The sequence below is a fragment of the Poecilia reticulata genome, linkage group LG11 (assembly GCF_000633615.1).
Source record: "Poecilia reticulata strain Guanapo linkage group LG11, Guppy_female_1.0+MT, whole genome shotgun sequence".
In the NCBI taxonomy this organism is placed as follows: domain Eukaryota; kingdom Metazoa; phylum Chordata; class Actinopteri; order Cyprinodontiformes; family Poeciliidae; genus Poecilia; species Poecilia reticulata.
In genome coordinates, this window is record NC_024341.1 from 9867477 (window position 1) to 9890442 (window position 22966).

Genomic DNA, 22966 nt, shown 5'->3' on the forward strand with positions numbered 1-22966 from the left:
GACCTCACTAAGGGACAAGGGTGTAAGAAAAGGGATGGATGGATGGGACATCATGACCATAAACAATTTATGTGAACTTTGTTTTTGCTGCCCTCTAGTGACCAGAAACACAGACAACAATCTTCGCAGCATTGAGGCCTCAAAAAAACAGCAACCACAAATAGTGATTCAAATGAACTTTATTTATTTCAGCGTCCAGATGTCAAAGGGCATGCAAATACAGGCTTCAGAATCCCAAAATGTTTTCAGTACCCCGCCCCCTCCTCAGTTTGGCTCTATTGTTTTTTTTTTCTTTTTATTACAAAACTACGTGCACCTTAAGTAATCAATTTTGCAGCGTACAAACCACAAAAATACCAGTTTTACATTATCAAATACTGCACATAGAAAACATTTACAAAGCACAGGTATAAAATTACAGCTCCCTTTTTATTCCTCTCAACCTCAAACCCTCATACACGTCATCACGGCCCGGTACGTTTTTCTCCGACCCTGTTGCGCTGCCAACACTCCTCGGATGGGAACACTGAAGACAACCACAAAAGAGTTGTTCAGTCTTTATATTTTTTTACATCTAGATCTGCCAGGAATATTACAGATTCCAACAAAAAATAAATCTGAATACTGGTGTAATTTTGACTCTTGGAGCTGTAAGTTCAGGTTGTGTTCTGTGCTTTTGGCGAGATGAAGGGTTGAGAGACACCTGGGCCTTTTAATACCCTGACAGACAAAAAAAAAAGAAAATAAAATGTGGCTAGTAAAGCTTGTGCTGTGGTAGCTGAGGGTTATAGACAACAGATGAAAAGGATCCAGCAGCACAAACTCTTAAACCTAGCAAGAAAACAAAAAAAAAGAAAAGAAAAGAAAGAAAAGCTCAGCGTTGATGCCTGTTCTGTTCATGTTGATAGTTGCTACTCAGGCACCTCCCTCACATAATGGGACTCCTGCTGAAGATGTGTGAAATATGTGAAAGTCATCTTCAGTTGGCAGAGCTCCGTCTCAAAATGAAATAATTACAAAGTCAAAATAGTATTTTAGAAAGTATCGTACTTTTGAAAACACTTATCCTTGCTCATAGCAATTTAGTTATTCAGTAGTATTTGAGTTGCTGTGAAAAAATACAAGTGTGAACACACAAACTACATAAGTTTATGATTGTGATGGTGGGAAAGACAAGACTTTGTAGCTAATATGGACACTTTATGGCCCTAAAGTGCAATAGTTTTACCTTCATTACAGTCCTCCAGCCCTCCTTATCAAACCTATCGGCCAAATGGCTACGAAATGGCCTCAGTGTCCTGGGATATTTATACCCCATGACAACAGAGACTACTAACTAAAGGTTCCTAGAGGCTCTGACCAGCTTAAAAACCGCTATTGTGACATTTTGCGTCTGCTATAAAACAGGATTTTAATTAATTAATTAAAGTATTTTTTTTCCCACATCTTCACCAGTGGTGCCATTAGGTGTCAGCGGCGGTATACGGAATGCGTACTTGCTCAACGACAAAACGAACCTCGTTTTTCATGAAAGCCTTCCTAACGTGTATTCACAATGCAGAGCATGCTAGGTTGAGTATACTTAACTTTTAGTGCTCGAAATGTATTTTATTTGTCGTGGCACAGTAACCACAGGATAACTGAGAAACGGGCTACAGCTAAATGGTTATTGCCTGAAGACGTATCAAGGAAAACATAAGGCCGAAGCCATGCTACGTAAAGGTACAGCATCTGGACAACTCTCTTGCATATGTGTGAGTTGCCTAATGGAAACCCCTTCACTGTGCCTTGCAAAATTAGACCAAAAAAAAAAAAAAACTGTCATTAACACCGTGCAGCAAACATTACCTTATTCAAAAGTATGAGTTTGATAAAGTGGGGAGATTACAGGGACAGGATGCAGAGGGGAGCAGTCATTTCACCTCAACAGTCATCGTGGCGACTTATATGAATCAGAATGCCTTTTGCCAGACAGAATTCATGCTCCTTTCTCGTGATACAAATAATAAGACGTAGATAATACAGTACAGTAGAAGAGAGGGAGCTTTGAAGTTCTTCAGATAGACATTATAGCAAACAGGATGACAAAAAAAGTGCACAAATTAGAAATACATTCATAAAACTATACACATATAGAACTTACATTATTTCAAGCAAAATACATTTTTTTATTTATTTATTTTTTTACAAAAATCTTTCAGTTGTGTGTGCTACAATAGCGAAGCAACGTCTCCCACACAAAATAAGGCCATTGTAAACTGATCAAGCCCTCGTTTTGTTTGTTTTTTTTTTCTTTTTTGCAAAAACCTAAAGGCAGGTTTTGCCCAACCTCGCCTTTCCGACTCCTGCTCTCAATAAAATCTCTGTCCTTGCAAAAATAAAATACGTTTTAAACGCAGTACTCAACACGGGCGAAGATGAACATAACAACAATTATGCACGTGAAGCAAGTGGATTTGACATTCTGAACATCCACGGATTTACAATCAATGTGAGATTCAAGCTAGAGGACCAAGACGGACCAAGAGCGACACGTTTCCCACTCAGTCCTGATCTATGACTCTACCTTGACAACAAACAGAAAGGTCCTTCTAGATTTTAGCTCCACAAAACTCCTCTAGGCTTCAGCTTTCTGACACTTTTTAAAGACAGTACAGTGCTGTAAAAAAGTAATTGCCCCAAATTTAGCTTTTTTTTTTCACGTAAAAGAAAACTGAAATAAAAAAGTCTTTTTTCATTCGATTTAGACTTACTTTTGTGCACAAAAGGGTCAAATTACTTTGAATAGCTTTTTTCCAATGAATTCATTGCTTGGAACCTGCATTTTTTTTTTTTTTACTCGCATCATCTTTTCACATTTAAATTAAAAATCCGTTTAAAATCCTTTGTAAATGGATCATGAAAGCTGTGAAAAGTTTGGAGAACCTTCCTCCTCAGATTTCTAACAATTCAACGGTCATCATCCAGATAGCATCACTTACTGGCCTGCCACACATGATGCAACCCGCAGTACATTGAATGCACTTGTTCAATAAAGCTTACACAAAGATGCTGCACTTTAAAGAAAGGACACATTCTAACCATTTCTTTTGGCTGCAGAAATCCATTGTTTTCTGTTTTGACAGACATTTACAAAACCCATAGTTACTTTCATTCAGTTGGCATGGCAGAGCAAAAGTAGCACAATTCGACACGGAAATCATGGACTTACTGCAAAAATGTGACCTTCGTAAGTATAAATAAGAGAGAGAGAGATCAATTTTAGGTGTGGTTTTCCTTTACATATTCAAAGCATGTGTGCAGATGGAAAGTATACTCGCATATTCTTTTCATACATCATGCCAGCTACCCAGGAAAATCCCATACAAACAACATAAGGTCCATAAGATTACCTTAGAAACGGTAGCATAACCAGTTGCAAGAAATAGCTTGAAAATAGAGCCTTGATTTGAAGCTACTTCTAAAATAGGGGTGTAAGTACATTACTAGCAGGGTTAAAACATCTATATGATCTGAAAATATCAGAGATAAACGTATCTGAAGTTCAAAAGAGGCTAAAATAGGCACTGAGAAGACTCAGCTCATTAGATTTGACCCTTTTAAGATGAAAGACGATGAGAAAAATAAAAAGAAGAAGCTCTTTGATGACAGACAACAACGAAACCAAAATGAAATTTATCAACATACAGGCCTTAGAGGTCAACAGTATTAACGCTCAGGTGAAATCCATCTATATACAAGGTTGACTTTTAATTATAACAAGCCAATAAAGTGACTCTTTAAAAAGTTCGCCATCGTGAAGGAACCTCAGAAACCCCGGCGGTTTGCTTCGGCCCTCCGCTCCTTTGCTGATGGTGAAAACTCAAACATTGCACGCTCAACTAGAACAGCTGACAGGTCCCATTTCGCCCTTTTCTTTCCCAAATCTGTTCGATTCAGAAAGTTCAATGTAGCGTGAGGTGGTAGGCATGGGCCGATTTCTGGTACCAAAGTATGACGAGTTTTTAAACAGTAAGTGAATAAAAATCGCAGAAAAACAAATAAAATTCCTCAGATCGTCTACACAGTCGTTCTAAAGAGATGGCAGAGAGAATGCCAGTGTTTTTTTCTAGATGAATGGAACACAGAGTAGCAAAGGTCTGCCCCTCCCCCACCTAGTGCTGCGGCATGCTGCAGATCAGCTGGCTGAAATGAAGCCACTGTGCTTTCTATGCTTACATTTAAACAAAAACAAAGTACGAGTTTTCTGTTACTATGTGGAGCAAAGGGTAGTGTAGTTGTGCCCCTCTCCCACCTATTGCTGCACACTGCTGGTAAGATGGCTGGAAACAGGCTGCTACACATTTACAGGAAAGACAAATTTGATATTTAATTTATGTTTTTGGGTAATGCTGTAGAAAACGACATTTGGAAAGCTACGGCCAGCATGTCCGTTAATTAGTGGAGGCTGTTCCACTAATATCTTGTTTTTGTCTATAAAGAGTAGAGAGAGAAAGAACTAAACTTATTGGTTGTTTAATCAGAGTTTTTTGGTGTTAATCTATTCATCAGAATCTAAATAACATGAAATAAATGTTGCTGATAACATTATTACAGATGTACTAGCAGTAACTGAAGTCAATGTAATATTATGGCACCAGTAAAAATAACTTAAATTTGTTGTGTTAGGTCCAAGAATTCAAGTCAATACATTAATTATGCAGTGAGAAAATCAGAATCATTTAATGACGTGATTTTCCTTTATGTTTTTATACCGGCCCATGCCTCCTAGTATGGTGTTGTATAAACTGTGAAAAGTAATATTTTTTTGCAAAAATAAAAAAAAATAAAAAAAATGTAAGTAATTTCAGGGTTTATGCCTTTTCTGACAAATTTAACTTTTTATGTAATGTATTTTTTTTAATTGAGTCCAAGGTGAACAAAAAAAAAAAAAACGATTTTGGACTTAAATGTTATAGATAAGTGCTTAGATGCAAGTCTAAAACCAGAACCAGTCTCAGCTGCTCCAGTGCGTCTCCATAATTTCAATAAAAAAAATACACTCTGGTTTCACGTCTCTGCTGAAATTCAAAGATTTGGAAATGTGCTATGAACTTCAGAGTATTTAAACGCCAGTACTTATATGACAACATTGATAATAATATTACGGATAATAATTGTCATCATATATACAGAAAAATAGAGGCGGTTCACCACCGCCTGGACTTAAAATTGAAAAATAATACAAAAAAATTGACAATAAAGTGCTATCCAAAAAACATAAACATACTGCCAAACAGGAAATATAAAAACAGGAATGCTGAAGGTTGTGTTAGTAGCATATTGCACCTGAAACAAGTTCAACTACCAGAACGTGGCTGGTTACTGTAAGTGCTAGTAAAGTAAATGTTTGTGACAGTAAATTAGAATATCATCAAAAAGTTTATTATTTTTATTAATTCACTTCAAAAGTGAAAATTATATATTGGATACTGTTGATTCATTATATTATGTAATACTTTACAACTAATGAAAATCCTAAATTTAAAAGTGAGAATATTATAACTCATTTATTTTACTTAAAAATACATTTAAAAAAGATGTTTAGTATTATTAATGTCCCTAATTTAATATCTGAGATATAATGTTACAGACTAATCTATCTTGGTTAACACTGCTGACTTGACAGTTGTTCACAGGACACTCGCTGCATATTAATTCAAGGTTTAGTGGAAGGAAAAAGTGTGATAAAAAAAAAGTTTACACAATGTATGACTTTCACTTATTGAACTGAAGAAATACATTTACTTATCAATGTTATTTTAATATTTGTGGCTGCACCTAAAATGCTATTGTAATGTCCAAAAAGAAAAAAAGAAAAAAAAAGAATGTCCTCTGAAATTATATACAGGTTTGCATATTTACAGCAGGTTCAGAGGGACAAACGAGTGAGTGGCCATGGCAAGAAAAGGGCTGCTGCTGATGCTTCCCATCTCTTTGAGCAGGAAGAAGAATTCAGGACATCAAAACAAAGGAAATGAAGTGGCAGTCCAAACAAGTGAGAACACCCCCTCCCTCTCATCCCCGACCCGATGCAGAAGTGGTTCAAACACACCAAAGGCGAAGGAAGGGACTGTAAAGTCAGCAGCGAGTGTGTGGCTAATTCATTTTCTTCTTCTGCAGACAGCGATGACAGTCACGTCCCTTGCTTTAAGTCGGTGCTCCTTTTTCGTCGGGACAAAATAAAAGCAGCGGCACTGTTTACATTGGTCAAGGCAAGCTAAATAAAAATACTTTGAAGCACTCTAAAATGTCTCGCAAGCAAACATGCAGAATGCAGCCGATACATATACAAAGACAAATAAGTATTTAGCTATCTATTTCGTATATATTTAGATATTCATGTATAAACTCTGCCCTGTGAAAATCATAGAATATAGCAGTGTTGCTACCTCACATAACAGCCATTATGTGAACATCCGAGCCAGGTTTGTGTGTTCGACATCCCGCTCTTAGCTTCTCTGTGTGTGTATGTAGAATATATCTTCTTTTTTTTTCTTTTTTTTTTTTTTTTGCATTACATCTAAGTCATTGGCTCTGCTACATATCCATACTTTTATATTGTATACTAGTTTCACCTACTACTTATAGGAATAATAAGAACAACAATAACAATTGCTTTGGTTTTAAAAAATAAAGTTTTTTTTCTTAGTTTGGCATAGAGAGATTAGAAACTGGCATCGATCGGGATGGCCCCGGGATGAGATGCGCCACGGAGGTTTGACGACATCGGAATGCGGGGTATGGCGAGGGGTGAAATGAGGATCGCTACATGTTCACGTCGCTCGTGTCTACGTTGGGTTTAGGTTAGGCGGGTGATTCGTGATGGACGATGGAGGAATGTGTGGCCGTCAATGCGAATGTAACCTGGGATGTGCCGCTGAATGGTGAATGGTGTATGCCTAACTGCGTCGCGCTTCGGGTACAGTCGTCGTGTATGTACAGTTCGCGTGCCGGTGTCTGCGCTCTGCGGGACGTCTGCTGGGTGTCTAGGTGCACGTGGGGCTGGTGGCGCTCTCCAGGGAAGACTGGGAGAGGCGTCTGGTGAGGGGTCCGATGCTGGGGTCTGCCAGAGAGGAGGTAGGGAACAGCTTGTACCAGCCGCTGACGGTGGCAGACAGGTCCAGGTCCTCCAGAAGGATCTGAGCCATTCCCATGAAGCACTTGTGGTCCATACGTCCGTAATCCCCCCACACTATTACCTTGAGGAGAAATAACAGTAAAACAAAGCGCTGTCAGTGACATCATCATGCGCTCGAGAGCTATGGGAAATAGATGTAAGTAAACTTCATGTCTGCATATCTTTCATTAAAATAATGGGCATCTTTTCATCTGGTTGTGTTGTGTATAAAAGAAAATCAAAAATCCAGAGTCCAGTTACCTGTAGGACTTTGCCCTGAGGACTTTCATCAAACAACAAAGCCTGCTGGTAGGTGGGATCCAGAGTCTTCTTTACTACTTTGGTTTTCTTCTTGGCCAAGCACATGCCGTTCTCCAGGACATACACCTTCACGTAGGTTGCTAAGCGAGATGATTTATAGTGAGCCTTCTGCATGGACAGCTGTTGCACATTTAGCCGGTGGCGTCAGTACCTGGTATGTTCTTGGAGCCTGGTTTTGGGGTCAACCCTCTGGCCTGGTTCACTTCCACCTCCAGCTGCCCTCCTCTGTCTACCATGCCTACATGGACATCCCCTAAAGAGAGAGGGAAGGAATCAGCAGCAAATAAATGGATGCACTTTAGACTTGGAATTCAAAATTCATCTTAAAGCTGCAGAAGACGGGGAGTAACAGTAGAGGGCGACAAAGACCTGGAGGATTGTGTTAACCAGCAAGTTAGAGGGAGCAGCATGTTGTGTGTGTGTTTTTTTTTACACCCAAAGCATTAGTGAGTATAAAGAAGCACATACACATTTGCAAACGGAAACCTGATAAAAATTAATTTATACATTTTTCTGTTCTTGTTTTTTTATAAGACGCAATATGCAAACAAATGCATGTTTTAAAAGTCATATTTCACATGTTATTCAATCTCTGACTTGCAGATTTAACTAAGACCTATTTCTTCCAAAGAACTGTAACATAAGAAAGTATCTTTTTAAACTGAGTTTAAAGTCAACTTTCTTCATAATAAAACATTTATCTAACTAAAATGTACCCAAAACAGAACCAGGTTACTCTGCCTCTTCCTTCCACCATCTAAAAATAAAATTAAAAATTAAAAAAAGAAATAGAAAAAGAGAGATCTGGACCATTTAAGCCCAATAACAAAGTCAAATGAAACAGCTCCATCACATCATTCATAAACAAGACTACGCCTCCATTTCTATATTTTAGGGTTAATCTTATATGACTAATCCCATGCTCTCTCTTTGCAAGTGTTTTAAAGTTACTGCATGCATATTATTTGTGCAACCCACCACAGTGGACATCTCCTGCAAAATATGGGTTTTACTAGAGCCTTACCCATGGGGGGTGTGGCTAGTGTTTGCCGGCCTACAATCTGGGCGGGGCCAAGACCATCCAGAAAGTCGCTGAACTGACTCTCAGGCCCCAGGCGAGTGGTAGGGAAGACAAACCTAAAAAAAAAAAAAAAAAGAACAACAGAGATTATGACAGACTGTCAGACAGTCACGGATGGACGGATGTTGAGATCGCCGCTCGGACACGTACGTTCCTTCGGAGCTGTTGGAGTTGGTGCTGCCATCGGTGGAGTCTTTGCTACCCTGCCGTGTCACCCGGTTCCTCATCTCCACGGCGATGCCAGTCTCTGTGCTCCTTCGGATTGTACTGCGGAGCTTCTTCATTCCGCCATCTAAAGAAAACGACACAAAAAAACAAAAAAAAAACCCTTACACACACGTATCCCAAACCAACTGAGAATACGTGATCATAGAACGCTATTTTCTGCCTTTTCAAAACCAAATCCTTTCCACTGAGAAGGAATTTAAATTCACCTTGAGATTGGCCGTTTCTGCGCTATTTATTTTGAAGCAAGCTCACTCAGGCGAGGAGCCAATCTTGCCTAATATCCTTTGGGATGTCCCTGCTCTGTTGAAAAGAGTTCTCTCCACTTTTCAGATATTACTACACTCCATTTTTTAAACACACGCACAGGTCATTTGGCAGCTGCTCTGGTGACTGGAGGCAATAAGTTTTCAAGCTGGTGGGACAGATAGTCCCTCCAGCTACCAAGCACAATACATAGCGTTTGGGGTGAGTGGCATAAACACGGCTTTCCGCCTAAGCCCACAAGCTGGGCCGAGAGGCCATTAATCAGTGGAGCCACCGTAACTTTAGAGGAGCTGCAAGTATCCACAGTTTCAGGTGGAAACCTCAAGAGATAGAACAAGTCTTATTCATGCACTCAACAACTCTGGCCCTTTTTGAATGAGTAAGGAGAAGGATGACAACAGAAATCGCACATTTGTATTTCAAGTGCATCGTGAAAAACTTTCAACTTCCTTTGGTTTCCTACCAACCAGCTTCTCTGTGTAATTTAGAGGCGTGTGCACCTCTCCCCAGCGAGGGAAGCTGTCCGAGGTGGACAGCTTCGAGGTCGGTCTCTCCATCACAATCTCACCTCAGTGGTCCTGTGCATGGCATGCTACAAACAAGATGGAAACTCTTAAACTTCCTCCCGTGGAACGAGGAGAGCGCGGCATTCTCGACCTCTCAAAGGCCTTGGAGACACAATCCATGTTTCAGCAGATTTTTAAAGCTCATTATTATGTCTTAGTTTCATTCTATGAAAGTAAATGATCTCTAAGAGCTATTACCACATAAATTAGTCTTCAGTTGTGAGGAGGGTTCTGGTTTAAATCTCCCCAGGACTTATTCCCTTACCCTCGTACTCATCTTACTTCACTACACCCATACATTTTGCACAGTCATGCCAAGGAGTACTAGGGGTGAATATTCTTACATCAGAAAACTTTTATGGAAGACTTAGTCTATGCAACAAGAAGGTGACCGTGTCATGTATACATCAACCAACTTTGTAGACACTGATCTTTTGTCCTAAAAGAACAGTAAAGCTGGAGCATCGGTCCAGTACCTGGACTTCTTAAAACACCTTTACAATTCCATTTAGGTGTGGTTTAGATTAGAGAAATCACAAGAAGGATAAATAATCAGGCAGCAGAAATATTTACTATTTTCCAAAAGATGTATTGCTGCAGAGGAAGATGAAGCACACCCACAGAGGAGCACGGCAATAATATCTGGTGACCTGCGCGCCCATATACCATGCAATATTTACAGTCAGTGCTCACATGTTGAGCGCTTTCGGCTGCAGAGCAACAAGTCAGAAACACGGCGGGATCTTCTGTCTTAGTTTACGCTTTAACTCAAAGATTTTCCGTCCTTTTTCAACTTGCTAATACCGCGTCAACTCACTTGTTATGACAGCATGAACAAAATGTGATCAACCGGATAAACACTGGCTCCGTGCAGCTCGTTAGGCCTGCAGCAGAACGTGGAGCTCTATAGGAGCCCAGACAGCTCAGAAAACGCAGAGAAGTTACTTATAAGGAAGGACCCTTAACAAGCCGTCTGCCCGTCGTCGCAGTCGAAGAACACACCCAGCCACAGCCGTCCCACCTCATTAGCCCGAGCAACTCCAGTCTCATTAAGCACCCCTGCCATGCCCGTCTCATCGCCATGACAACCACCGTCACCCTGCATCGTCACTATCGCTATGGAGATAAACAGAGGCAAACAGAGCCCCTCGAGGAGACTTCGGGGATCGGGGTGGGATTGGGGGGTCGAGTCAACGACGAGGAGTGGCACCGATGAGGAGAGGAGGGAGAACGATGATCCCACAGGGGGCGACTGTCTTCTGATGCTTTCTATTTATAATCCTGCAGTCAAGAATATTTCCAACAGCCACGTGTATGTACGCGTGTGCGTGTATGTGTGTGTGTGTGTGTGTGTGTGTGTGTGTGTGTGTGTGTGTGTGTGTGTGTGTGTGTGTGTGCGTGTGCGTGTGCGTGTGTGTGTGTGTGTGTGTGTGTGTGTGTGTCTTAATAGCATGACACCTAGACAAACTCCATGCGCACTTCTGCTGTCATGACAACCTCGCCCTCGGATCTGGACCCAGACAATGCCACCCGAGACAACCGGCTCATCTCATGTCACTTTATTTATTTATTTTTTTATTATGTTATTGAGGCAACACTTATTTAGCTCTCTGGCACTTTAACTAGACTCCTCACAGCAACGAGGCTCCCAATCAAATCACACAGGTTTAATTAAGCGCTAAGAGTTGTTATTCAAGACGTGGTTAGAAGGCAACAAGTCGTAGCATCTTATATGAGTTGATAATGAAAGCCCAGAGTTAAAAGATGTTGGAGCATCATAAAATATCGATTTGTTATTCCACAACATGCAAATTGTTGCAAGTGTATTAATAGTCCTTGATCTTAATTATGTTTTGATCAAGCTACGACAACAAACGTTAATACATTTTATTAGTATTTTATGTTACAGAAAAACACAAAGTGGAAGGAGAGCTGTTTAGTTCACTAAAACCTGAAAAGTGTGGCGTGCATTTGTACTCAGCCCCCGTCACTCCTAAATAAAAATAATTTTAAAAAATGCGCACATCCTTTCAAAAGTGACCTAAATGCTGTTGTTGGTAACTCAATCTTAACATTTTAACATTACACAGAGCACGCTATGATCCGAAAACCGAAGAAATGTTGCACAATTGCAAACCAACCAAGTATAAAGAATCCCACCACATGATGCCGTGTTGTACTGTGAGGATGCTTTAATACAAGAACTGGGAAGACAAACGGAAACCAGATGGAGCCAAATGATGCAACTCAACGGGATTCTGCAGCACCTCTTTAACCTCAGTCTGACCCCGGAGAATGTTGGAGTGTCATCAGTCTGATTTACTTAGTGAGAAACCCCAGAAGACACAGGTGGATGTCTCTGCAATCACCTGGCTCACTGATTAGTGATCACCTGACAAACAGACCACAGTTTGTGAAACTTAAAGGTTGCATGTCAGCAGCACCGGAGCACCACAGATGATTGAGAGACCGCACTCTCCCAATCATCTTTTCTTGAATGTGACCTTAAAGTAGATAGGTCAAACACTATTTCCATCATTGGAGGTGGAGTTGGTGGTGGAGTATAAATATCTCGGTGATCGTCTGAACAACAGCTTAGACTAAACACACAAGTTTAGACTTAAGTACGTTTTGAAGTACTTACGTTTTTCAACGTTTGCAGCAAGATGCTGAATATTTTCTACAAATCTCTTTTGCGGTGTAATCTCCTCTGTCATCATCTGTTGGGGCAGCAGCATCAAAAGGCCTAACAAGCTGATGAAGAAAGGCGGTTCTGTTCCTCTGAAGATGATTGTGCAAAGAAGGATTTTTCATAAAACGAAGAACATTATGGACAACTCTGAGCGTCCTCTTAGGACAACAGACTGTCTTTCATCAGAGGCTTCTTTAGATCTGCTGTAATACAGACTGCTACGTACTGCCCATAGCCGTCACCATCTACAACAACCCACTGAGGAAAATTGAATTCAACAACATTTATTTTTCCTTATGTTCCATAAACTATTTTGAATTGAATTGAACTCTGGAGGGAAGCATTCTGTTGGTCTATAACCTGAAACCTTAACCCTCCTAAACTTCACTGACATTTTGTGGTTGTGATGTGCCAAAGTGTGGATAAAGTTCAAGGGGTATTAATGCTTATCCAAGTATAATCTCCTCTTGAGTCTATTAGAAACCTTTTCCAGATTAGTTTTTTTTTCTCCAGAAAAGTAAAACATAAATAAATAAATCAACATGTTTTTGGATTCCAAAATATTTATTATGACCTCAAGCAATGTTTTTTTTTTTTTGGAGTTAGTGTCTGAACTTGACTAGTAGTAAAATAAAACTAATTGGGAGAATTAACATTACTTTTTGTTGGCAGCAGCCAGTAGCTGGTGGGAAAGCAGTTTCACTCTGAAGTGCATTCGGGGTTAACTTTGCCCAACTGCTGAACGTTGATTTGAAAATTTGCTCCTTTTTCGCTCTTTCTCTTTCAGTTTTTACTTAATAACTTTAGTCTTCTTTCGGAGCACATAACGTAAGCAGAAATATGTGAATAATATATGAAACCTTGAATGTCATCTTGGCGAAACATGGGTTGCATCACTGACCGCAAAAAGGAAGAATTAAATTGTAAATAAACTATTTTAGTGATCATCATCATCATCATCATCATCATCATCCTAAAAGTCTGCTTTATGATTGCAACCAAGTGTGTTTCTGATTGGACAAAAGATTGTTGAATACGAATTTATACACCACTCTGAAACATTCTTAGTGGTAAAGTATTAAGAGGCTATTCATCTAAACTTCATATCCAGTTATTTTGTCTGCATGCCCCTCCCTTGTCATCAGAGCCCCCTCCCTCCCAGCTTCAACAGTGTGAAGCAGTGATCTCTTCCTTCCTATTTAATCCCCTCCTCCTCGCCTTGCGCTTTCCCTCAATTCGTTTCCATGGCAATGCCGTCTGCAATGCACCAAGAGCCCCGGCCGGCATGTTCGCTCATAAGCCTTTCCTCTCACTCTGTCTCTTTCTCTTAGGTTGTATTGTCCTCTCCACAACTCTTTAATCTTCAGCCTGCCTTCTGCTTTCTCTGTCTGTTTTGGCAACAAACTCTTCCTTCTGCCTCCTTCCATTAAATGTTTCTCTTTTTTTCCTTTTTTTTTTTTTTTACCTGCTTCTTCTTAGTTTCCTGTTTTTTTTCTTTTAGTTTTTCCTGCTTCCGTCCGTCTTTACTACTGGGCTCCGATCTGTTTGTCATCTGCTCATCACTCGCTGTAAATAATTCAACGTTTTTTCTTTTGCCCTGTATGTGAACTGACTCACTGGTAATAATATCAAACCCGCACAGGCGCATCCTGGAGGGATGGAGGTTCAACGTCTTTTGAGTGTCTAAGATTATCTGGACAAAAGATTTTCTGGATCTCTGTGTTCAGCAGAGCCCTTAACGTATCCGGTCTTCATAATAATATCGAAAGAGGAAACAAAAGCAAAACAAAAACAAAAAAAAACACTGCAAATGTGTACTAGTGAACAGATGTGCAAAACTTTTCAAGTGGAAAAACAGAATTTTTTTTAATTTATTTTTTTATGGCGACCATGAAAGTAACAAGATAAGGCAAACGCTGTGTGATGAAACAAATATCTAATCATAGATAAGGAATAAAGATGTGTGGGATTAGAGAAAACACCAACAGTGAGCCTCACACATTGAGATAGCATGCACATAACTTCAGTGTGTGTGTGTGTGTGTGTGTGTGTGTGTGTGTGCTTAGCAGATCATTAAAGCTGCTCTGACATTTGGAGAGAACACTGATGAAGCCTCTCTCATTATATGCTGTAATATAGAATGCTGTTTTTAGACTCCCCTGGCCGCGCCGACATGCCTATTGGATGCACCGGTGACGGCAACGAGCCGCCATGCATAGCAACAGTAACCAAGGAAGGGTGTTGGACATGAAAGACCCACTGTGGTGTCTTTACCGCCAGAGTCCTGTTAAATTTGGACCACTGGGAGATTGACGGTGGAAGGCTCCAAAAGACAGCAAGAGTGTTCAGGTGTGTGTGTGTGTGTGTGTGCGTGTGCGTGTGTGTGTGTGTGTGTGTGTGTGTGTGTGTSTGTGTGTGTGTGTGTGTGTGTGTGATGCTGTCAGAGCCAGATACACTCACAACACAGTCAGAGTCGAAGAGTCAGCTTTAACTTCAGATTCACTGAACTGGCTGGAAGGGAGGTGTCATTTTTATTTCACTTTATATCATGTCAGGTAAAAACAAACTTCTGTGCAAATCAATAACTTTTGTGGCTCTTAATAATTGTGTTTGGTTTATGACTGTAATTGATGCTTGATAGCACATGGACCCATCAAAAGTTGTTTAAAAGTTGTCCTCTGATGTGACGACTTCAGAGGAACGAATCTAAATGAAAATGAAAAAATGTTGGTGAATGGGTGCATCCGTTTGTTAGATTACAGTAAGCATTTGTGAAAAAATACTTCGATTTAAAGCGATCCCAACATGGTTGTTCTGACTGGAGGGAATATTATCGCCCCCTGGTGGCCCAGCCAGTGTGGCAACATGAATCCCATGGAGACTCTTAGCAGGGAGCTAACGATTAAGGCGTTCCAACCTCAAAGACTTGGAGCTTATGGTTAAATAACAATGACCAAATTACCAATGGAAACAAAAAAAAAGAAAAAAACCCTGCAAAAATCTGTTCCCTTTTGGTTATTTATACTCCCTGAAGCATACGGAGAGCACAATGTGACAGACACTGAAGTATAATCCAGTAATCCAGTCATCCAAGTGTTGTTTTCTGTTTAATGATTATACAGAGGCATTAAACAAATCTAATCTCCTGCGCTGTCCCTGTGTGTAAGGCAGGCCGCTCTGTGAGGTAATAAACTAGGAAGCAGTAGAAGGTATTGGGGTCTGGGAGAAGAAATTAGTCATTTAGAGCCGTAATCCATAGGAAATGGTTTCTTGAAATCGAAAGACTTCATGTGTGGCAGGATGTCTGTCAATGCGTGAATATGCCCCACTGGCTCTAATCTAATGCCAATTAATTACAATGAGGAAAAGAGTAATCAAATTTGGATGTAATTTCCTCATGATTACTCAACTCAACGCCCGATGACCAAGTGACGAGCATTTACAACATGGTAGAACAATATGTAAAGATAAAAGAACAACGCTTAGAAATAAAAAAAAATCTTTCTTAAAAACTACATCCACACATATCTTTACCCATTTGAACCTTGCCGGCGCGGACAAGGATTTATTCATACGTCGTTTGGAGTTGCGTGTCCCGCGAAGTTTCTCTTAATTGTTTTTTTAGTGCTAAATTTTCTGTGGATGGCGCCATGCATTCATGTTCTCCTTCTGTCCTTTGCCTGACCTTTGTGGTGTGTTTCTTTTAGGAGAAGTAGTCAGAACAGTGTGTCCAAATGCCTGGACTCGCCGTCCTCACCAACATAATGACCTGGGAGACGATCGCAAAGTGGCACAAGATGACAACATTTCCACCGCGGACCTTAAGCTTGAGAGGGCACGGAGACAACAAGTTCCTTGTTCGCGCTCGAGCTCATGAACCGCCACCTCAATGTACCTCCACCGCATTCAAGGGCCAAGCAAAGTCTGGCCAAAGTGGAACCGTCAATGCGCGGGCGAGTGGTTTGGGGGAGGTTGTTTTACCACACACACACCCACACACGCACGCACGCACACACACACACACACACACACGCACCCTCCTCAGTCTAAAAAGACACACCGAGCTGAGTCCCCAATGTATGTGTGGTTTATAACATTGTAATAAACACAACAATCACGGCAGAGAGGAAGTTCACAAGTTTGGAGGAGGAGGATTAAATAGCTACTGACAACATCTCACTTCATTTTCCATTTCATTAGAAAAAAAAAAGAACAGAAGGCGTTTGGGGGACGTTCAGCCGCTGCATCTGACCAGAAGCAACCAGGGGCAATTTGATGTTGCAGGATTAAACAAATTCACACAAAAAATTCACAATTTTTATAGTCAATACACAAAACTATATTCATAAGTTTTCTTCACTGCAGACACACAATATCTAAAAAGGACCTTATTGGGATGCAGCGATGCACATGCAGAATCTAGACACAAATCCCAGAGCAGCACCCTAGAAACCCAAAAAAAAAAAACTGTTGAATTGTTCAGACTGTCTGGCTAAGAATAGAACACGGACGAGCTGGTGGGCATGATCAGGAAAACGTGACAGATGTCTGAGTGAAACGGGGAGCTAAAGAGATGGGGATTGACACAGAGAGATAAAGGAGATGAGTGGGGTGGAGGGGGGGTGAAGGTTTCAGCAGCCAGATCAAACACAAGAGAGGGCAGCAAGGGAGAACGGTGAGTGGTGACATGAGAGACAGGACGAGCCGGGGAAAGTGATCAGCAGCCATCCTGGCGGAGGGCTGGAAGCCACCAACAGCCTCCTCGGTGTGGAGGAGAAAGCTTTTAGAGACATGACTGAAGTTTCAGAGCATCTGCAGCACCAAAGCAAAAGAAAAAAAAAAACCCAACAGGCTTGAAAGGAAAAGGGAGGTGGTTGAGCAGGAGGAGGTGGTGGTTGTACCTTACAACAAAGCATTAGTCTCACCTGAAATAGCATCATTTTTTTCAGTGACTCACCCAGAGTATGAATAGCAATCGTGTGTACTCATCGAGAGAAATTACTATTATTACAGAAAGGCAGTTAGAGTGTTACCACAACAACTTTCCCTCATCATGACAATTCGCTGCTTTTTATTCTGCGCCGCTCGCCTCGCTCGGTCTTTTCAAAGCAGCAGCAGCAGCAGCAGCAAAGTTCCAGTAGCTCTTTTCAGGAAGGATCTGATTACCGCGGGCGTTCCAAAACGTTGCCACAAAAATGACTTAAAATGCGTTTCCCAACTGTGACTCAGAGGCGAAGCTAAAAGTAGGCCACGAGTGAGTCGAGTCGAAAAAAACACCTCCGATTCAAACGACTAAAAATAAGAAGATAATCATTGCAAAAGATTTTAGATTACCGAAAAATAAACCTGCAAGACGAAGCCACCTGAGAGTTGGGGAGAACTGTATTTCTAGTTTAAACATCTACAGAGATTTTATAATTTCTTTCTGTCTGCCACAGGTCTGGAAAAACAATCCCAGTACAATGAAGCTGTAGTTCTTGTGTTTTTCAGCCGAGTGGAACATTTTCCCTTCAGTTGTCGGCCAAAAGGAGGAAGACAGTCTGCGGCTGTCATATCTGTTCCAGAGACCTCAAACAGAATCTGAGGGAACAGTTTGTATATGATGCCTTTGTCATTTTTTCGTTTTCGACTCAACATTTCAGGGACTTTGTCATTTTATTTACATTGCAGTTTTAATTGTTTGGATGGACAGTAAACAATTTTCAGTTCAATTTACGTATTTAAAAATATACATATTTATAAGACATCTAATTGTCTACTGAGTTCCTTCAAGAAAAAGAGAAATATTTTCAGGCAGGATTTGTCTTCTCTGTTCAATATTGTTTTTTGTTTTTTTCGTATTCATTTCTTTTGGGTCAAAGAGGAAATGTCATATTTAATTAAAGGGTATTTCTTTTACCTGTTGCCTAGTGTGCAATGTGCCTATCTGAATATTACTGTTAGGCTGCAAACTTGCCAGCTCAAGACAATCAATCAATCAATCAATCAATCAATCAATCAATCAATCAATCAATCAATCAATCAATCAATCAATCAATCAATCAATCAATCAATCAATCAANCAATCAATCAATCAATCAATCAATCAATCAATCAATCAATCAATCAATCAATCAATCAATCAATCAATCAATCAATCAATCAATCAATCAATCAATCGAAAAAGTTAACTTATTATGGATTTCTTGTTTGTCCGGTTTCCTTTTCTTAGCTACATTAGCATTTCCATCAACGTTTGGAAATATTAGATTAGACAAGGTTGATGGAAATAGCATCCATCAACCTTTCTCAATTTCTGCAAAAAATATTTTTACGCTCGCTTGAGGTGGTTCTTGGCTTTTCCGAATAAGAGTTAACGCGCTAAACGGGAGATGGAAATACGTTTGTCAAATAAGTTCAAACATACCGAACTTTTACCTGACGCACTCCCTGTTTATTAAAGCTGATCTAAATTGCATTGCTGCACTAAACAGCAATGTTTACACCTAACAAAATGATGTTCCGCACAGCCTGGGTGAAACACAGTGGATGGAAACACACCCTGCTCAACATTTTCTTTGTTTTTCCTTTTTGCAACGTTTTAAAAGTTCACTGAAAATTTGCATGACAAGTGGACGTAACTGAAAAATCCACAGCTTGGCCTTTAGTTTTCTCACCACAAAGATTAAATTATACACTCTCTAGCTATTGCAAGACTTCTGAAGACACCGAGTTGCACTGTAGTAGATTTAACAAAAGCAAAGAGAAGTGGACTTAATAAATATACAGGCCGTTGATCCAGTTAACAATTATTCACCTCTATAATTAGATCTGTCATAAATATAGAAAAAGAAAGAAAAGCTAAAAGTATAGCAAAACGGCAAATATTTGCAGCAGGTATACAATGTGAAATGTTCTTTTGTTTTGTCCTCATGCTGAAAATGACAGCTTTCCACTGCGAGAGTGAGAAATAACATCACCGGCAATGATCTAAACTACTTCCCATCACTTTATTCTCAAAGCTGGAACAGGACTTCCAGTCAGTCAGCACAAACATATTTATTTCTGTGACAAATGCCCAGCAGGGGAGACACTTGCTACTGTTCTCAGAGTAAACTTGGACTCAGTTTAATAAGAAAGCTTAACAAGTATTCTCTTCCTGTGTCAAATAACTCTCCCTTTGCCGTCTCTGCTTCTTGTCTTCGTCTCCGGCGTATCTCCAGCCGCGGCAGCAGAGCGGCAGAAATAAACACACAGACGGAAGATTTAAATGAAGAATATTTAAAGGACTTGGGGTTTGCAAAAAGACGAGTGTGGGTGTTGAATCAGTACGGGGGAGGAGAGGGGGGAGCAAATAAAGAAATGAAAGAGGGAGGCGATCGCAAATGAATTTGCACGAGTCGAACGTATTTGCAGAAAAATATAAAAAGAAAGTAATGACGAAGGCTAGCCCGCTGGAAAAAAAAACAACTATTTAAAGATACACAAATGTTTTTTTGTTTTTTTTCCCCTCACAGTTTGAGGGGAAAAAATGAGGGGAAAAAGTGAATGATATTTTTGTCAAATATGCTCAGCTAACGTCGAGAAAGACTGTAAATGCTCTTAAACGTTTGGGGAAAACTGAGGCAGGACCCACAATGTTTGACCCAAATCAACCACTTCTGAATTTCAAGAAAATAGACCAAAAAAATCTCAAAAAATCTCATATTTGTGCCATTTAGTCATCCTACTAGTTTCAATCATTTTCATTTTACAAATCAGTGGAATGTCTCTTGCAAGCATAAGAGCTCAAACCAGAACACTGTGCGACTTTATTCCCGATACATGGATGCTACATGCGCGCACTTTTCCTGCTGTTGCATTCCAAGTTTTTTGGTGCCCGGCATGCAAAGCAGCGGTCGTGGTGACCACTTCCTGGGCTGCCAAAGGGATGTGTGCTCAAGTAAAAAAAGAAGAAAAAAACAAAACAAAGCACTTCTGTGTGCAGCAGAAAACTGAGCAAAGCTGTGTCGGGCAGCATAAATCTGTCCAGGTGCTGTGCGGAGGGACTTTTTCTAACATTTTGACCCATAGACACAAGCATCAACTAACTGTTTATTTTTTTCCTGAGACAGTGGTGGAATTTCGTCCAGTGATTCTAGGCAGCTGGCGTGGAAAGCTGGTGTTTCTGAAGTATCTCATTGCGATGGATTTTGGGCTAAGTGCTGACTTCTTTATGGCAGAAAACACACCATGTGTCAAATTAGGGCTACAAACAAAAAAAAAACTGTATTCATCCTCATTATTTAAGTGTTTCATCATTAGTTTATCTTCCAGTATAGGATCAATGCTGTTGTATTGAAAATGGCTGGGGCTGCACAGTGGTGCAGTTGGTAGAGCTGTTGCCTTGCAGCAAGAAGGTTCTGGGTTCGATTCCCGGCCCCAGTCTTTCTGCATGGAGTTTGCATGTTCTCCGTGTGCMTGCGTGGGTTTTCTCCGGGTACTCCGGTTTCCTCCCACAGTCCAAAAACATGACTGTTCAGGTGTGAGTGTGTGTGTGCATGGTTGTTTGTCCCGTGTGTCTCTGTGTTTCCCTGTGACAGACTGGTGACCTGTCCAGGGTGAACCCCACCTCTCACCCGGAACATTAGCTGGAGATAGGCACCAGTAACCCTCCCAACCCCATTAAGGGACAAGGGTGTAAGAAAATGGATGGATGGCTGAAAATGGCTGATTTTGACTGATGTTTGTGGGTGGTTGGGTTGGAACGGATTACCTCAGTTGTCATTATTTTCAGTGTAGACACGCTTCCAAATGCAGATGTCTAGGATACAAAACTGCAGTTTGGAACAAATTAAATTTGTGTTCAGAGGTTTCATTTGATGTTGGTGAGATAAAGAAAGTCTGTATGTACGTATACATCTGGTTTCCTCTGTGTTGGTTTTAATCTGACCGCTCCACAGGTTCCTATCAGGGGCATCTTCCTCTGTGAGGGTCGACGGTGAACTGGGAGCTGATCTGCTGGCTCTCAGTCGTGGATAAAACCTGCTTAGGCGATAAGAGCTTGTTCAGTAAAGAAGTGACTCATCCGTTAAACCTGGGAAACTGTGTCATGTGCGTCCGTGTGTGTGTGTGTGTGTGTTCCTTTTCCTTACCGATCCTAATAATAGCAGGTAATAAAAAAAAACCACAGACAAAACCAAAATGCCATCACTGTGGCTTGCCAGTTACAAAGGCTAGAATAATGAGATGGTGGTATTACACATTTTGGAAACTAGAGATACGTGTGGAATGGCATGGAAATAGGAAATGAAATATATTGAAAGAAGAACATGTGGTTGTAAGAATGTATGAAAACAGGCTAAAATGGGCGAGGAGTAATAAATAAAACATCTGCTTATACAACAAAACTGCTGAGCTTGGCTGCACTGCAGTAAAAAAAAAAAGTGCAGTCGTAGAACATGAACATGAAAATCAAACTTTAACGTGCAGTTCTAAAAAAAAATTACCTGGGCTTGTTACTGATATTAATGTTTGTCAAGGTTTTAGCTGGAGCTAATAGCTGGGGATGGAGACGCCAATCAAAACTCCAGTGCAGAAATAATATTAAGAACGAGACTAAATACATGAACTGAAAAGATCACGGCTCAAGTAAATAATCAAAATGCAAACATAGATGAAACCCAAACCCCGCCCCCCCCAGAATTATGACATGCACTCACTTCCTACTAACTCCAGGATTCAGTTTAACGTTTTACTGCTAACTTTTTAAAAGCCCTAGCGGCTTGGCATCGGAAAGCTTTACCACATAATATGATTAGGCCACAGCAATGCTAGAATTAGAGAAAGACTGACCAATAGCAGATGAGGCAATAGGACGTATTTGCACATTTGTCATTCCAGAGCGTAGCTGTGACATGTTGCCAGCTACAAAATGACCACAAGAGCCAATTAAAATAATTTATGCCTTCCAACCAAACGGTGGCGTTCGGTTCCTTAAATAAAGTGGCCCTGGTCTGTTTTCGATGGAAGCCGAATACGCTTGGTGGGAATTTGAAAGCACGAATGCCTACTGTTGGTTTTCGAAACCGAATATTTTAGGGGTAGTGTTGATAATTTTATATGAAAAGCAGGATATTTTATGTCAAATGTTTTGTTTATTTCGTGAGAGACATCGAACGGTTTTAACCAAACAGTCAGTCAAAATGTGCGACCCAGTTCTTCATGGAATGGAAAACCTAATGGGAATTGGTTAGCAAAATAAACCAAACAGGCACAATGCTGAGTTACTATAATGCTTCCAGTATGATTTTAATTAGGGCGGGTTAAATTGAAGCAACTGCCACTGGCACCGCACTGATGTTTCCAACTTCATTTTTGACCGTACTCGAATTCTACGTTCTTTAACACACTGTGACCTTTCACAGCCCAAATAATGACAAATGCAAACTAGAAAAATAGCTGTTCCTAGCGAAACAGCCGTGAGAATGCATATTTGCAGAATGACTGCTGCAGAAATGCAAGAAAAATGGAGAAAAGCTTAAGAAGTAGAAGATATCAGAAGAAATAGAAAATAGTTGGATCAGTTGAACAGTGAAACAAATCAAAAAGGAAAAATTTAGCAGAAGCGGAAGTCAGTACAAAACGAGAAATAGTTGAAACCGTTGGAAGAGTGAAACATAGCAACATTGGAAAAA

The 22966-nt window shown here is 40.4% G+C and overlaps 1 protein-coding gene across 4 annotated transcripts in view; it reads right to left on the reverse strand.

Moving 5' to 3' along the window:
- Positions 1 to 161: 161 nt before the first annotated feature.
- Positions 162 to 22966, reverse strand: part of rims3 (regulating synaptic membrane exocytosis 3) — a 77475-nt gene continuing 54670 nt past the window's right edge. For 2 of the 4 annotated variants that reach the window (XM_008421619.2, XM_017307544.1), the window contains 5 exons: positions 8712 to 8853; positions 8505 to 8617; positions 7632 to 7733; positions 7421 to 7560; positions 162 to 7241 (listed from right to left, as the gene is read on the reverse strand). In XM_008421619.2, coding sequence (XP_008419841.1) covers positions 7029 to 7241; positions 7421 to 7560; positions 7632 to 7733; positions 8505 to 8617; positions 8712 to 8853 — 710 coding nt within the window. In that variant the 3' untranslated portion in view covers positions 162 to 7028. The other 2 variants (XM_008421621.2, XM_008421620.2) reach the window with 2 other exon arrangements.